This window comes from Ursus arctos, unplaced genomic scaffold, assembly GCF_023065955.2.
Source record: "Ursus arctos isolate Adak ecotype North America unplaced genomic scaffold, UrsArc2.0 scaffold_7, whole genome shotgun sequence".
NCBI classification, from domain to species: domain Eukaryota; kingdom Metazoa; phylum Chordata; class Mammalia; order Carnivora; family Ursidae; genus Ursus; species Ursus arctos.
Window position 1 is genome coordinate 52247747 of NW_026623089.1, and position 15054 is coordinate 52262800.

Here is a 15054-nt window from a genome sequence, read left to right on the forward strand (position 1 = left end):
AAAACACAAATCTGTTCCATCTTCTGCACCATCCGATTCCATGTCACATAAGCAATCACTTTTTAAGTTAGTTCTTTTAGGTATTACTCTAATAATTTGAAATGTGGCTACTTTGAATTGAGATGTGCAATAATTCTAAAATACACACCAGATTTTGAAAACTTAGTATTAAAAAGGTAAAATATCACAATAATTTTTATATTGGTTACATATTGAAATGATGCCATTTTGAATATATTTTGTTAAATAAAATATATTGAAATTAACTTACTGGTTTCTTTTGATTATTTTAAGAATAATTAAGATTATTAACTGTTAAAAAATTTTAAATTATACATGTGGCTCACATTTGTTTCTCACATTATATTTCTTTTGAACAGTGCTACTCTATTAGTAAGCATCTATTTCCCTTACTTGATGTACCAAGTTTACTCATGAGATACCTGAGTATAGTCTGATTCTCATTCTTTAAAAAGGACCAAGTTTTTTTCTGGAAAGTTTTAGGATTTTCTTATTCTTGGTATTCTGAAATTTCATAAGCATATACTGAATTGTATATAGTTTTTGTTCATTTTGCTTATTAGAACACATGATAAGCCCTAGCTTGTGTTACTCTTCAGCTCTGAGAAATTTTCTACTAATACTTTTTGGATTATATCCTCCCTACTTTTTTTTCTTTTTAAAAACATTTCCTTCCTATTTCTGAATGAGAAAAGGTCTTGTGTGGTATTAGACCTCTAGTATTAAGTCTCTGTTTTTCTATAATTCTCTCTCATATTTTCTATTTTCCATTCTGTTGTCTTTTTGGCAGTGGTCCTGAGAAGAAACCTTACCCTAACCTTTTGACAGTTTATTAAAACATAGAATGTGCATTTCTATACACCAACAATGAGACAGAAGAAAGAGAAATTAAGAAGTCAATCCCATTTACAATTGCACCAAAACCCATAAGATACCTAGGAATAAATCTAACCAAAGAGGCAAAAGATCTGTACTCAGAAAACTATAGAGTACTCATGAGCAAGAAACTGAGGAAGACACAAAGAAATGGAAAAACGTTCCATGCTCATGGATTGGAAGAACAAATATTGTGAAAATGTCTATGCTATGCTACCTAAAGCAATATACACGTTCAATGCAATCCCTATCAAAATACCATCAACTTTTTTCATAGAAATGGAAGAAAAAATCCTAAAATTTGTATGGAACCAGAAAAGACCCTGAATAGCCAGAGGAATGTTCAAAAAGAAAACCTAAGCTGGTGGCATCACAATTCCGGACTCCAAGCTCCATTACAAACCGTAATCATCAAGACAGTATGCTGCTGGCACAAAAACAGACACATGGATCAATGGAACAGAATACAGAACTCAGAAATGGTCTCTCAACTCTGTAGTCAACTAATCTTCAACAAAGCAGGAAAGAATATCCAATGGAAAAAAGTCTCTTAAAGGGTGTTGGGAAAAGTTTGGACAGCCACATGCAGAAGAATGAAACTGGACCATTTCCTCCACCATACACAAAAATAGACTCAAAATGGATGAAAGACCTAAATGTGCAAAAGGAATCCATCAAAATCCTTGAGGAGAACACAGGCAGCAACCTCTTTGACCTCAACTGCAGCACCTTCTTCTTAGACACATCACCAAAGGCAAGGGAAGCAAGGGCAAAAATGAACTATTGGGACTTCATAAAGATAAAAAGTTTTTGCACAGCAAAGGAAACAACAAAACCAAAAGACAACTGACAGAATGGGAGAAGATATTTGCAAATGACAGTTCAGATAAAGGGCTAATATCCAAAATCTGTAAAGAACTTACCAAACTCAACACCCAAGGAATTAATAATCCAATCAAGAAATGGACAGAAGACATGAACAGACATTTCTGCAAAGAAGACATCCAGATGGCCAACAGACACATGAAAAAGTGCTCAATATCACTCGGCATCGGGGAAATACAAATCAAAACCACAGTGAGGTACCACCTCACCAGTCAGAGTGGCTAAAATCAACAGGTCAGGAAACAACAGATGTTGGCAAGGATGCAGAGAAAGAGGAGCCCTCCTACACTGTTGGTGGGAATGCAAGCTGGTGCAGCCACTCTGAAAAACAGTATGGAGGTTCCTCAAAATTTGAAAATAGAGCTACCCTACAACCCAGAAATTGCACTACTAGGTATTTACCCAAAAGATACAAATGTAGTGATCTGAAGGGGCACCTGCACGCCGGTGTTCATAGCAATGTCCACAATAGCCAAACTGGAAAGAGCCCAGATGTCCTTCGACAGATGAATGGATTAAGAAGATGTGGTGTGTGTATACACACACACACACACACACACACACACACACACACACACCGGAATATTATGCATCCATCAAAAATTGAAATCTTGCCATTTGCAATGGCATGAATGGAACTAGAGGGTATTATGCTAAGTGAAATAAGTCAATCAGAGAAAGACAATCACCATATGATCTCACAGATATGTGGAATTTGAGAAACAAGACAGAGGAATGTAGGGGAAGAGAGGAAGAAATGAAACAAGAAGAAAGAGACTCTTAATGTGAGGAAACAAACAGGGTTGCTGGAGTGGAGGGGTGTGAGAGGGATGGGGGGGTGCTGAGTGATGAACATTGGGGAGGGTATGCGTTGTGTTGAGCGCTGTGTATTGTGTAAGACTGATGAATCACAGAGCTGTACCCCTGAAACAAATAATACATTATATGTTATAATAATAATAATAAAACCATGCCAGAAAAAAAAAATAGGATTAGATAGGGATGCCTGGCAGGCTCAGTCAAAGGAGCATGTGACTCTTGATTTAGGGTCGTGCGTTCGAGCCCCACATTGGATGTAGGGATTACTTAAATAAATAAAGCTTAAAAAAATAGGAGGTGATAAGCAAACATAGTCTTAGTTGTCTACAATTCTTTCTTGTTCTCTGTTCTTTTATCATAGAAGTGTGTTCTGCCTTTATGACTGTGCTGTCTTCTTGAATATACATGAGGTTTCAAATTAGATTTGTTTTTTGTTTTTTAATTTCCTTCTGTTTCCTGACTTACCTCTTTGTTTTGTCAGTGGTTTATTTTGTTCAGGGAAGGCTTTTAGAAGTGAAGCACATTTTAGATAAAATATGTAACCAAATGTGTAGAAGCAGAAATGCAAAAAGCTTCCTCTGGGAGCAGTGATAATCTGATCATTATAATACTGTGGATATAATGAGATAAGAGCCTGAACTAGCATGAATACAGTGAGAACCAAAAGAAAAGAACTGAGTAATTACGCAAGAAAAGTAAGTGTGATTATTAACTGATTTCTCCACTCTAAAAACTCCCACAGCACCCCTTTATTGAACTAGTTATATGTTCCCTTATAGTGTTAATTATTATATTCATATGTTTTTCTAACGAAATTTTGACTCTTCAGGGCAGGGATTATATCTTACTCATTAACTTTTTTAAAAGTGTTTGTTGATCAAGCACTATGCCAAGGGCTGGGAGAAAGCAGTAGTCAAAGACAAATAATCCCTGCCCTCAAGGATACATAATTGCTTACATCCTTCACAGTGTTTAGAATTAGATGGTAGATATTCCCAGAGAAAATATTTGTTAATCCTACTTTAAAAGGTAATATTAAGATGGCCTATTTGTATCTGTTTAGGTGTGTTGCAAAATTTATTTGATATTAAACTATTCTCTCTTTAACTCGATGCCAAAAAAATTATGTATTCAGATTAAACTAATATCCTTCACCTTATTTAAAGGTAACATAGCACATTGATATAATGAAAACAGCCCACCCCTGAAACAGTCCAGAGTTCTAGTTTAGCTCTACTATTGAACAGGTTTTTCACATGAATTTTTATCCTCTTATCTTCTCAGAGCCTCACTTTCTCGTATGTAAAATAAAGGTTAGATCTTTTAGCACTGACACTTTGAATCCAAAAGTGGAAAAATTTTTCATTCCCATAGCCTTTGAATGTTGTGGCTAAACCATCTAGTATATTTAATTGAATGACTGGAAATGACAGAAAGCTGTCATTTCATGTTTTATTTGAGTTATGACCATTGACTAAATACGTTTTTTTTTTTTTCTCTTTTACAGACTTGGGTCTGGATCAATATACAATAAAACGCTTTGATGGAAAGGTGAGCGAGCTATGACACTTAATGTATATATCCTGTTGTTTACTAAGAAGATTTTAAAGTTTCTCTAGAGTTATTTGTGAGAAATTTCTGAATGCCTGTTTATCTAATCAAAAGAGCATGTTTATTAGTTTGGAAGGCATAGAAGTGCCTTCAGATGCTTCTACAGAAAAAATCAAGCAGAAGGTTTTTCTACATTTTTCCATATAAGGTAACACGCATGGGTAGCCTGGTGTTAGTTAAGGGCTAATTCACTGTATGTTGACATTTGCATTTTAATTCAATTGCCATCATAAACTTTAACAAGCCCCCCAATTTTACATTTGCATTTCTCATAAAAACACTTTCTTGATTTGACCTTCCTCAGACTTTGACACTATATAGCAGTAATCCTAACTAGAAAATTATGGAAGTCTTTACTGATGCTTTTATAATAATTATGAAGGCCACCCCAAGTTTGCGTATACATTTGCATTATACTTACTTTCAATTCTTTATTTTATGCAAAAATAAATCACATAATAAATTGTTCTTAAGTACAGAAAATGAAACTTTCAATTTTATTATCTCAAAGCAATCAGTTAAACATGTTTTTCCCTTTCAGGCTGAGCTCTACAAAAAGAAAAAGAGAATATTACACAGGGTCAGAAAGAAAAGTAAAAGGTCAATTTTAAAGAGGAGGAAGAAAGCACATCAGAAAGAAGAGAGAGCCCGGAATGGCTCTACAAAGCTTAAAGAGAAGGAAATCAGAAGGAAAATCATGCAGTGGCTGGAAAAGGCAGGATCACTAAAAACGGTCTAAATGGGTGGAGGTCAGGGTTAGTAGAAACTGATCTTGCAGGAATATGTCGATCCTGCATCATTGCATAAAACTCTATGTACTTGTAAGGTGAAGATATAAATGCTAAAATCTTTTGCACAGGTGGAAAGAGTGAATGGCCACCTTAAGAGATGAGAGATCTCGATCAAGGCTTCTGGCCTAACAATTGCCTTTCCCATTCAGATGGCCCATTGCCTCCATCTGGGTATCCTCTTTTTTAGAGTCACATATTCTAAAAGAAAAAAAATGATCAAAAAGAGCATTGAACTAGAATGGTAGGAGACAGGTTCAGAGCTGGCTTTGCTTTGGGGCAGCCACATCTTTGATCCTTGGTGTCTCTGCCTCATGTATAATCAAGTACCAGATCCATGTGAAGGGTTACTGCAGGCACTGATGTCAGGGTCTGATTTCAGAATCTCTGGCAAATCAGGCCCTGTTTTATCTGTCTTTGTGTCACGCATATGTCTGTCATACGGGAGGGGACCAATAAACATTTGAAGATTTGGAAAAAATCAACTAATCAATCACATATTCTTTGGAGATATGACTCATTAAGTCAGTAATACGTTATAGCAAAATTAGTCTAATGAATCACAATTTTTGGTCACTGAAGAAATTCAGAGTAGCATGAGATTTCTGTCCTCTAGTGTGTGTGTGTGTGTGTGTGTGCGCGCGTGCGCGCGCACGCGCGCGTGTGTGTGTATACACATGTAAACCTGAAAATGCATAAAGAAGTTGGATATGTGCAGGTTGAACAGCAAATTTACATGGTATAGGGGAATTTCTATTCGTGGAGTTTTCGCAAATATAAAATACCTAGTGGTCAGTCCTGTTTCATAAATGCTCTTTAATTTTTTGATTTCAGCATATAACTGTCCACTTGACACTAAAAATCTAGCTTTGGGCATGACCAGTGAGCTCCAACTTTGTTTCAATCATATTCAATTTATGAGCCCTATATTTCCTACCATTAGTGTCATTTGCATTTTTCTGATTTCCATTTATTTTTATAAATTAACAAAAGTAAACTGCAATAAAACATAAGTATTTGAGTGCTGCCTTGCTGTAGAGACAAAAATGGCAGTACTTCTTTGGAAGGCAGACTTTGTGACAGATTGTAGTGCAAATGTTTGGGCTCTGAAGTATAAAATTCTGAAATGGGAGTAGGAAAGCAGGATTTAGGGATCTCAACATATAATGTTCGAAAGTATGACTTGTATGAAATTCAGGCATATGAAAGTTGACTTTATGGTACCAGGGGAACAGGTTCTGCAAGATAATAGAGGAATGGCAGACTCACATAGGGATAGTGGAGAACTGAGCCAGCCAGCTTGTCCCTTAGTAAAGAGTGCACGGATTTTCCTTTCATCCACGTTATGATATGTGTATTTAATCCCTTTGCAGGTACTTCATTAAATACTCTCTTAATTTCCATCAAATATATCCTGAAGTTTATGCTTCTTAAATAGGATCTTTAAACTGAGTTCATCTCTAGTTTATGTCTTCATGAATAGTCTTTTTTTCATATGAAGTTTAAGAAAGTATTTCTGTGCTGTTTTTAAACCATATATAATGAGGAATACAACATTCATTCTGGGTTTAATCAGTTTAGAAGTTTTTCCAGGGATTTTTGCCATGTATTTGTGATATTTGTGATAAGGATCAATGCTTATTCAACTGTCGATCTTATTATTTTCCTTTAGATCTTCATGTCTCTCATTCTCTCAGTCAGAATATCTTAATTCTTAAGTAGCAGCTTCCAGAGTATATAAATCCCAAGACAATTTCCTCTTGAAAAGACAGATTTGTGTAGTAATTATAGTAAATTTTGTGCGAGATGGCCAGAAATTTAGTCCAAAGCTAATACCCTGGAGGAATTTCCTTTTAAACTTGCTTTGATTTTTAAAGGGGTCATTTTCTCTCTCTTGTTTTAACTTGAAAGATAAACTAGTTATGAACTACTCAGAGAAAGATTTACTCCCATCTTCTTATCCACCCCCCATTGTTATAGCTTTTAACACACCATTTAATAAAGTGCATCATTTGACCAGTAAGTAACACTGCCTTATTTTATTGTCTTTTAATTGAATTGCACTTTAGCCTTTTTGTCATTGAAAACAAGAACAAATGGAGAGATTTGGGGGAGTTTTCTCATTTGTGTTTGAATTTCATACAACCTCTAAATGCAAAGTAGAAAAGAAGGCCCAGCTGATATTGAGAAATAATTGGACAGTCCGAAATTTCTTGTTTTGGTGCCTATCATCTTTTCCCTTCTTTTGTTTGACTAGAAAATGCCCGTAAGTAAATGAAACATTCCTGTTTCAACTGAGAGTGAAACTGAATTTGATTAAGCAGCTTTTGAATTTGGGGGAGGATCTTTTGCCAGAGCCCATCACTACCTAATGTTAATGTACACTAATCCTTTACTCTTAGTAGCAATTTCCTTTGTAGAAAACTCATGAAATACATTATTATTGGCACTTGCATCATTTATGCATTTCAGAATTATCTCCTAACACAGGCCTTGTATAAAGAAGCAGTAGTGTCCCTTCGCTTTAAGAAACTGCTTTGTAGATAGGTGATACTTTAAAAGACGTTCAGACTAGGTTTTAAAAGTTCAAAAACTTCAAAGCTCGCAAGTTCAGATTTTCTCTTAAAGGATGTTTGAATATCAGTATAGTGTACTGGCACTATTATACAGATGGTAATACAAAATATAGTCTGGCTTTTGTTTTAGTGTGGTATATCATAGATTTTTTTAAAAAAATGCACTCTCCCCCTGCAATGTCCAGGCATTCTGCTTATGACTTGTTGATGCAATTACTTCATGAAGTTTAGGTTATTTCTTTAATGAAAACTTTATTTTTTCTGGGTTTAATTTTTTAATTACATAATAACTGGTCTATAAAATAAATGATCATTTATAAATGGAGCCTTCATATTACATAATCATCAAATATTTCTTTCATTTAATGATTTAATTGCTGTTTTTTATTGGTGTGGCTTTTCTCAAGTGGTTATACCCTTTATTTTCCTGTTTCTCTTAGCCCTCCCTTTTTTCCGTCAGCATATCAAAGATAGAAGTTGTTTTGGATTTTCTGCTCCTGTTGTAATAGACAACACTCTCTGGACCAGACACCACCATTTTTTTTTTTTAAGTTACAGTAGAAAACTGCATGGTCTAGGTAAAATCGTTTCTAAAGCAAAGAATACCCATATTCCAGAGTTTTGACATAATTTCCTCTTCTCTCTTACAAAAACTTTATAAAGCTCATACTCTTTGTCAAGTAACAATGAATTGCCCATTGAAACTAAATTGTTCGTTGTTATCATTTTACCATGTATTTCTTTTTCAGAAGATAGATTTTTAAATTCTTCCTTCCCTGTCAAATTCCCTTTCCCCCATTCACTCCCTGAACACTTCCTGAATTTTTCATTATTTGTATTTACAGTACCCTTAGAATCTCTTCAGTTTGGAAGAAAGAGTTAATGTGTGTTTTATTCCTCTCTTTATGATACCTGCAAGAATATTTGTACACATGGAACAGAAAAAATATTTTACATCAAATTAGAATGACATTGTCAAAAAAAAAATGACATTTCCACATTTAGGTGAAAGAGATAAAAGTATGGTCAAAGCCTAGAAGGGGAAGTACTGATTACAGTGTTTAAAACAGAAAAAGTTATCAGAAAAAACGATGGGTGCCATAGTTAAAAATAAAAGCTTTAATATAACCAAATGCTTTTAATTGCTTACTAGGTGAAAGTTCTTTTAAAAATATTGATAAATGAACTTTAAAATGATATTCCCCTGAGGGGAAAGTCTTGGTTCCTCAAGGGGAATGTAAGCACATTTTCCCCTATAACATAATACTCTTAATGCTTTACTTACGTTGTTTATTAACTTCATATCATAGATAAGATCTTAGTGTGGAATTAGGGCAAGTATAATATTACTTCTTGACATGCATAGTAATGTGAAATGTATTGTAGATCAAGGAAATGTAAATTAGGAGAGGGGACGGACTGAAATCTCCATGGGACAAGAGTTTGATGAATCTTCACACTTATTTGAACAGTTTTAATTCTGTTCATATTTATATAGCAGGTCATGATGTTATGAATTCTGCATTGTTCACTAGCACATCTCTCTCTTGGTTTCCAAAGATGAAACTTGTCAAGTCTAAATTCGTGGTGAATTGACAGGTTTTTCTATTAATAAACACAAATATATAGACATAATTGTATTATTTTTTCACCATGTTTTTATTTGCCCTATCAATCCCATCTTTACAATAGAGTGTATCAGTGTGTTGTCTTTCTTTTATAATAGGGAAATACTTGATTTAAAAAAAAGCATGGCAGATTCCAAGAGAATGCACAGATCTCCCCCCTGTCTAAAAGTAGAGCATTCCTATGGAAGCTTTCATTAAGCTGAAACAGCATAAAGCAAAGAAACTATTACCATTTTCATAAAAGCAAAAATCCTCTGGATTTTTTTCCGTTAGCAAAAACAGGTACCAGCATCGGTCTTTCTCATAAAAGAGAAGTGGTATAAAGCAAACTTTCAGATAGCAGAGATTCTGTAATTCCTGGAAGCATGAAGTTCTCCACAAATATTTCATATTCACATATTTATTTTAGGGCTGAAGATTTAGCCCATTTTAAAAACCACATTAACGTATTCACTTATTGGTTGTCAGTGGTTCATTTTTGCAATTTAAAGTAAACTCTCTAAATGAGAAATACTTGACTCTATTTGTCTCTCGCAGGAATTATTACTAATAACAACTATAGGAAAAAGAAGAATAATTAAAGGAATGTTTATTACGTGCTACACTCTATTTTTGGTTTTGGTTCCACATGCAATGTGGGGCTTGAACTCAACGACCCCAAGATCAAGAGTCGCATGCACTACGGACTGAGTCAGCCAGGCACCCCTCCACACTGTTTTAAGTGCTTACATATAACTCATTTAATCCACACGGCCACTCTCAGATAGCTTACTACTTTTAGCTTCATTTTACAAATAAGAAACTACATAATAATTAAGTAGCTTAATTTTTTTTTTGACTTAAGATCATATACGCTAGTAAGTAGTAGAGGCATGATTCCATATTTGTAGTCTGGCTTCTGAGTTAACAGTCTTAAGCACTGTGGTATATCTAAGCGGTGTGTCTATATGATCTGTTGATCTATTTGTAAATAGAAATTTCTCTTTGTCAAGTAGTTATTTTAATACCTTAATGCCATTTGTACAAAAAAAAAAAAAAAAACCTTGATATTTCGGTTTCTTTTTGCTAAGCGTGTTGAAGTTAATTTTTACTGCTTTGATAAAGTACAACTAGAAACTCCTATTAACCTGAGAAACCACATAGTGTTTTTGAAGAAAGAAAATATAAGGAGTATATAAATTTTAATACTGAAATTTAGAAATCAGAATTTCAACTTCATTTTTATTTGCTCCATTATTTTCTCATATGCCACGAACACCATTGGGCATTTTAAAAAATGCTGTGTCTTTTCTTTTTACTGAAACAGTCTCTTAAAATGTGCACTGTCATCTATATTTGAAAAATTGGATCTTGGCTCATTGTCATCAAGATATTAAAGAAAATAATGTTTCTGTTACAAACTCAACTTACTCTCAAATATTGATTGGTTGTGTGTTAAATGTAGCATCATTGAATAGGGCCACTTATTATAGTCAGTCTTTGAACAAGCAAAAGTTTAGAATGTAATTGCATTACCAAGGAATTCAACACTCTGATTCAGCATTTCAAGAAATCCTTTGACACCTGTTGCAGTTTTCTGTTTTACTTTTAGTCCATTTGTTCATCTTTCTTCTTTCGCATCCATAGTTCTCTAAATTATTTTTAAGCCATTTTCTCCATTTTCTCTCTTCTTACAAATTAGCAGATTTAGTTCTTTTGTAAAACACCACAGCCCTAAGAAAATCTGGCTTTGGTATCTGAAATATTTTCCAAGGGATTTCCATTTTGACATTTTAAGTATTTGACAGCTATGTGTAAATAATTAGTAGATGTTGTAAGTATGCTGAACTTGAGTATGAAAAATACAACATTATGAATTGCTGTACTTCTTAGTATGTAATAGCACAGGATGAAAAGAATGTGACCTTGGATATGACGAGTCTATATTCTTAAATGGGCTCTGCCGCATACTTGATAGATAACCTTGGGCAAGAGACCATTTAATCTCTCTGAGTATCAGTTACCTTCTCAGTAAAATCAGAACAATGTGGTAAAGTATCTGGCTCTACAAATTATAGCTACTTTCTGTGACTTTGAACCCTTTATTCAGTTTATGTATGCTGTCATATATATTATCCTCTTGGTTTGTGTGAAATGCTACAGAATAGCATCTCCTCTGCCTAATTGCTCTCTCCATGCCAGTTAAATCAGCTGTAAAAATCCCCGTGGGCTCTCTATAAGGAGCAATTGGCTGGGATTAAATAGCTGGTCCATGAGCTGAAGAGAGACCTCTGGTTTGTTTTCTCATATCTGAGCTGTCCTTTGTTCACAGTGATTCATCTCACCCCTGTGTTGTAAAACCCTCTGGGTCTCTGTCACATCAATCCCAAGCCTTAGGTTTGTAAATTGCTTATAGCATGTATTTCTCAGTTAAGAACTTTTATCACTCTGCTAAATTGTTTTGAGAAGTATGGTAAGTTTGGGTTGAATTTTATTTCACAGTGAAGTTCATTTGTTGAAAAAATATCTTTAAACCCATTTGATATATGAAGATATTTTGGAGTGGTGTACCCAGCTAAATCAGCTAACCTCCACGATGGCTGGCTTTTTATCACTAATGTGAGTAGTAATTCATTTAGTGCAACATAATTTTACAGGAGACCTGTTTCTAAGCAGTCATTCTGAACTCTTTGAGTAGTTACTAATCCTTTAAACTCATCTGAGTTTGGTCGCCTGTATTTTATTATGGATGGTAAAGCAACAAATTTGCCATGAAGTTTAAAAATATTATATCCATGAGACATCCTAATAGGAAACCGTAATTAGAGAAATGCTTTGACTTCCCATGACAAAAAATGAAATGTTTGCTTTCCCATTTCTTTAAGAAACAGATTATTGTTCATGTGTTTTCTTTTTATAGTATTAAGTTTTTTTACAATTGTGTATTTCATTTGGGGGAGGTTAGGAATTGAGGTGTTGCGGTTTTTGTTTTATTGTACCTACCAGATAATATATAAAACATTTCTGTGTATTCCTCATTTCCTGTTTCTGGGTGTTCAGTGATTTTATTACAGATCTAAATTCGTCCTTATATGTTATAATATTTTGTGATACGTATGTTTGATTTTGGATTTTTTGTTCATGTAATCAAACAATGTCCATTTTTTTTCTTTTTCTCATCTTCTGATCAGGATTTCTGGCAGGTACTGACTCAGCAGCATGTGCTTTAATTAATTAATGTTCCAAAATCCATAATAATGCTTCAGAGACAAAGGTTCAGTGCATGCTCATGTCCTTTCCCTGCTTCTTTCAGAATGATTCAGTTCCTGTCACTTTAAATTAACATATTTTATCTTTAGTATGAGAATTCCAACACTGCACTGGTCCTTGAGAATATAATACCTAGCATGATTTAAAAGGAGGTTTTAACATTATGTGTCACACAAAAGGTCAAGAAACTTACCACTATTTTGTATAAGGGATACTCAGTTAATTGGGCCATTTAATTAGTCTTAGCAGGTCATGTTCCTAGTTACACTGTAACAGGAATGGTGAGACAACAGTTATTTCAAGTGAAAATCTTTTTTTTTCCTTTGAAATTTCTGAAATGATAAATACAGATAAGTTTAGTTGCACTTTGTTCAGTAAAATGGCTTAACAGGAAACAAATGGAACATTTAGAAAGACTGCCTTATTTTATTTTTTTGAGCTAATCAACAACTTTAACTTGGAAAAGCAAGCAAATACATGAAGAAAATCATGAAAGAGAATATGTAGGTTGTAATCTGGCAAAGGAGACTTTCAAGGACTAGCCTAAGAAGTACTTTTTAAATTGATCTTTGAAGACTTAGACTTTTTAATTATAATTTATAAATTATTAAAATTTATTCATTTTTTAAAAGACATTACTCTTGTATTGCTTAATAGAAATAGAAACTCAACTAAATTAGCATACTTTTGTTTTAAAATAATGAGATAATTAATGAGATCACAGTGTGCTCTTTATTTTTATGTAACATTTTTCCTGTGCTTCCTTTTTTTTTAAATGGGATATGTTTTTAGTAGTCTACTTACTAAACCCCAAACCAATTATCCTGTTACTGATGCAGTTGATTATCTTACTTCTGCCTTTACCTGCATTTTGAAACAAACCAACAAATACTTGAGTGATTATGTCAAAATAATTTATTGACAATCCCAGTATCAATGTTTCTAAGCCTGGACGTTCTGTTTTAGAATAGCTATGGCACAACTAGTATGCACAGTGCTAAGGAGAGTAAATCAGATAACACCTATGATTGAGGAAACCTGCTGCTACTTCTATAATTGTGGCAGGACAGTTTGTAGGAGGCCTCTAAAAACTCTTCCTTTCCTTTGATAGTTGTATGGTTTAAGACTTCAAAAATTTAAAATGATTTGCCTCACATAGGTATTCCTGTTAGAGAATGAGAAGAGAAAAGAGGTAGGAATTGGTGAAGTGCTTGGAAGTCTCTTGAATCTGCAGCATTGGGTTATCAGCCACCATAGTTGACAAAAGAGCTCCGGTCTTCTTTAAACTTCGACTCTCGAAGGTGGTATCCTTTGTTGAGTAAGGATTCAAAATCCAGTTTTACTTTATTATTAAGGATATCTTGTTAATATGCTTTTTGTATTGAAAATAATAAACTTTTTTTTCATAGACTAGGTAGTGGGGGATTGTTTCTATCACTACAAATATCACTCATTTTGGTGACACTGGTATAAATCCTTTAAGCTTCCAAAGGTCAATGAGCAGTTACTTATAGAAGAGGGCTTTCTTGCTTGCTTCCTTAACAGGGATTTGTCCTTTGCATGCTAAGTTCCTATTGCCTGTGGAAAGGCTGGAATCATTTTGTTTTTCTGGTAGCATAGAGCTGTTCTTCAGATGCAGCTTATGAATGGTGTGAAATAATTATATTGCTGTGAGGAGTATTCATAATGTCTCTTTCCAGTCTCTGAGTTCCACCACTACTAAAGTATGTTGACTTCAATTCATGTGTTTGATTATTCAGGTTGAAAAAAGAAATGATAATATAATCATTAAGTGCTCCCAAGGAGGGTGTGGTTCACCTGGTTGCCCCAAATATTCAAATATCTGTTAATATGTTTTTAGATACATTTTTATTTTAGAATCTATTTTGTTTGAACTTGGGGTCAACAACCCATTTCATTTATCACTGTTGATTTGAAAGCATAAACATGACTAAACATTACATTTCTAACACCTTCATGTTTCACTTTTCCATCATGAAACAAGATTTGAAATTCACTTTGACATGAGAGGACTTGGTTCCAGATAACTTCCTTTTTCTTATTATTTTAGCACAAATACTGTAACGTGTTTTGAGGTTACACAAAGTGAAAGATATTCAGAACATTTTATTTCTCCTGTTCCAGTAAAATTGGGTTCTCAACTCAGCCTAAACATCTATTGATGATCTTTAGTTGCAGAGAATGTGTGAGGATAGCTTTTGATTTGCATATTTGTCTTTGCTGTGATAGATTTTTTTTTAAGTTCCAAACTTAAAAAGCTTCTCCAATTACAAATTAGTCTAACATCTATTAATTAAGAAGACATAAAGAACCATTACATTCTTGAAGTGATACTCATTTTCAAAATGATTAAAATATGTATTTGAACAAGCCAAGGCATAAAAATAGATTGTGCACTTACATTGTTAACTAGACTTTCCTCTTCAAGATAACTGAGCTGATAACAAGCTAAGCTCCAGGATTAATATCTTGTAATACTGAACTCTTGTTTTGCTCTGAAAATATTCAGTCCCCATTAACAATTTCAGAAGTCGGAAATAGTTTCTCTGCATTTGATACGATATAATACATAATGGTTCT

At 34.0% G+C, this 15054-nt stretch overlaps 1 protein-coding gene across 2 annotated transcripts in view; it reads left to right on the plus strand.

Annotated features, from left to right (window-relative positions):
* MICU1 (mitochondrial calcium uptake 1) overlaps nt 1–15054 on the plus strand; it is a 234931-nt gene that overhangs the window by 96655 nt on the left and 123222 nt on the right. For both annotated transcript variants that reach the window (XM_026504432.4, XM_048218843.2), the window contains exon 5: nt 4109–4152. In XM_026504432.4, the coding sequence (XP_026360217.1) occupies nt 4109–4152 (44 nt within the window). The remainder of the gene's footprint in view (nt 1–4108; nt 4153–15054) is intronic.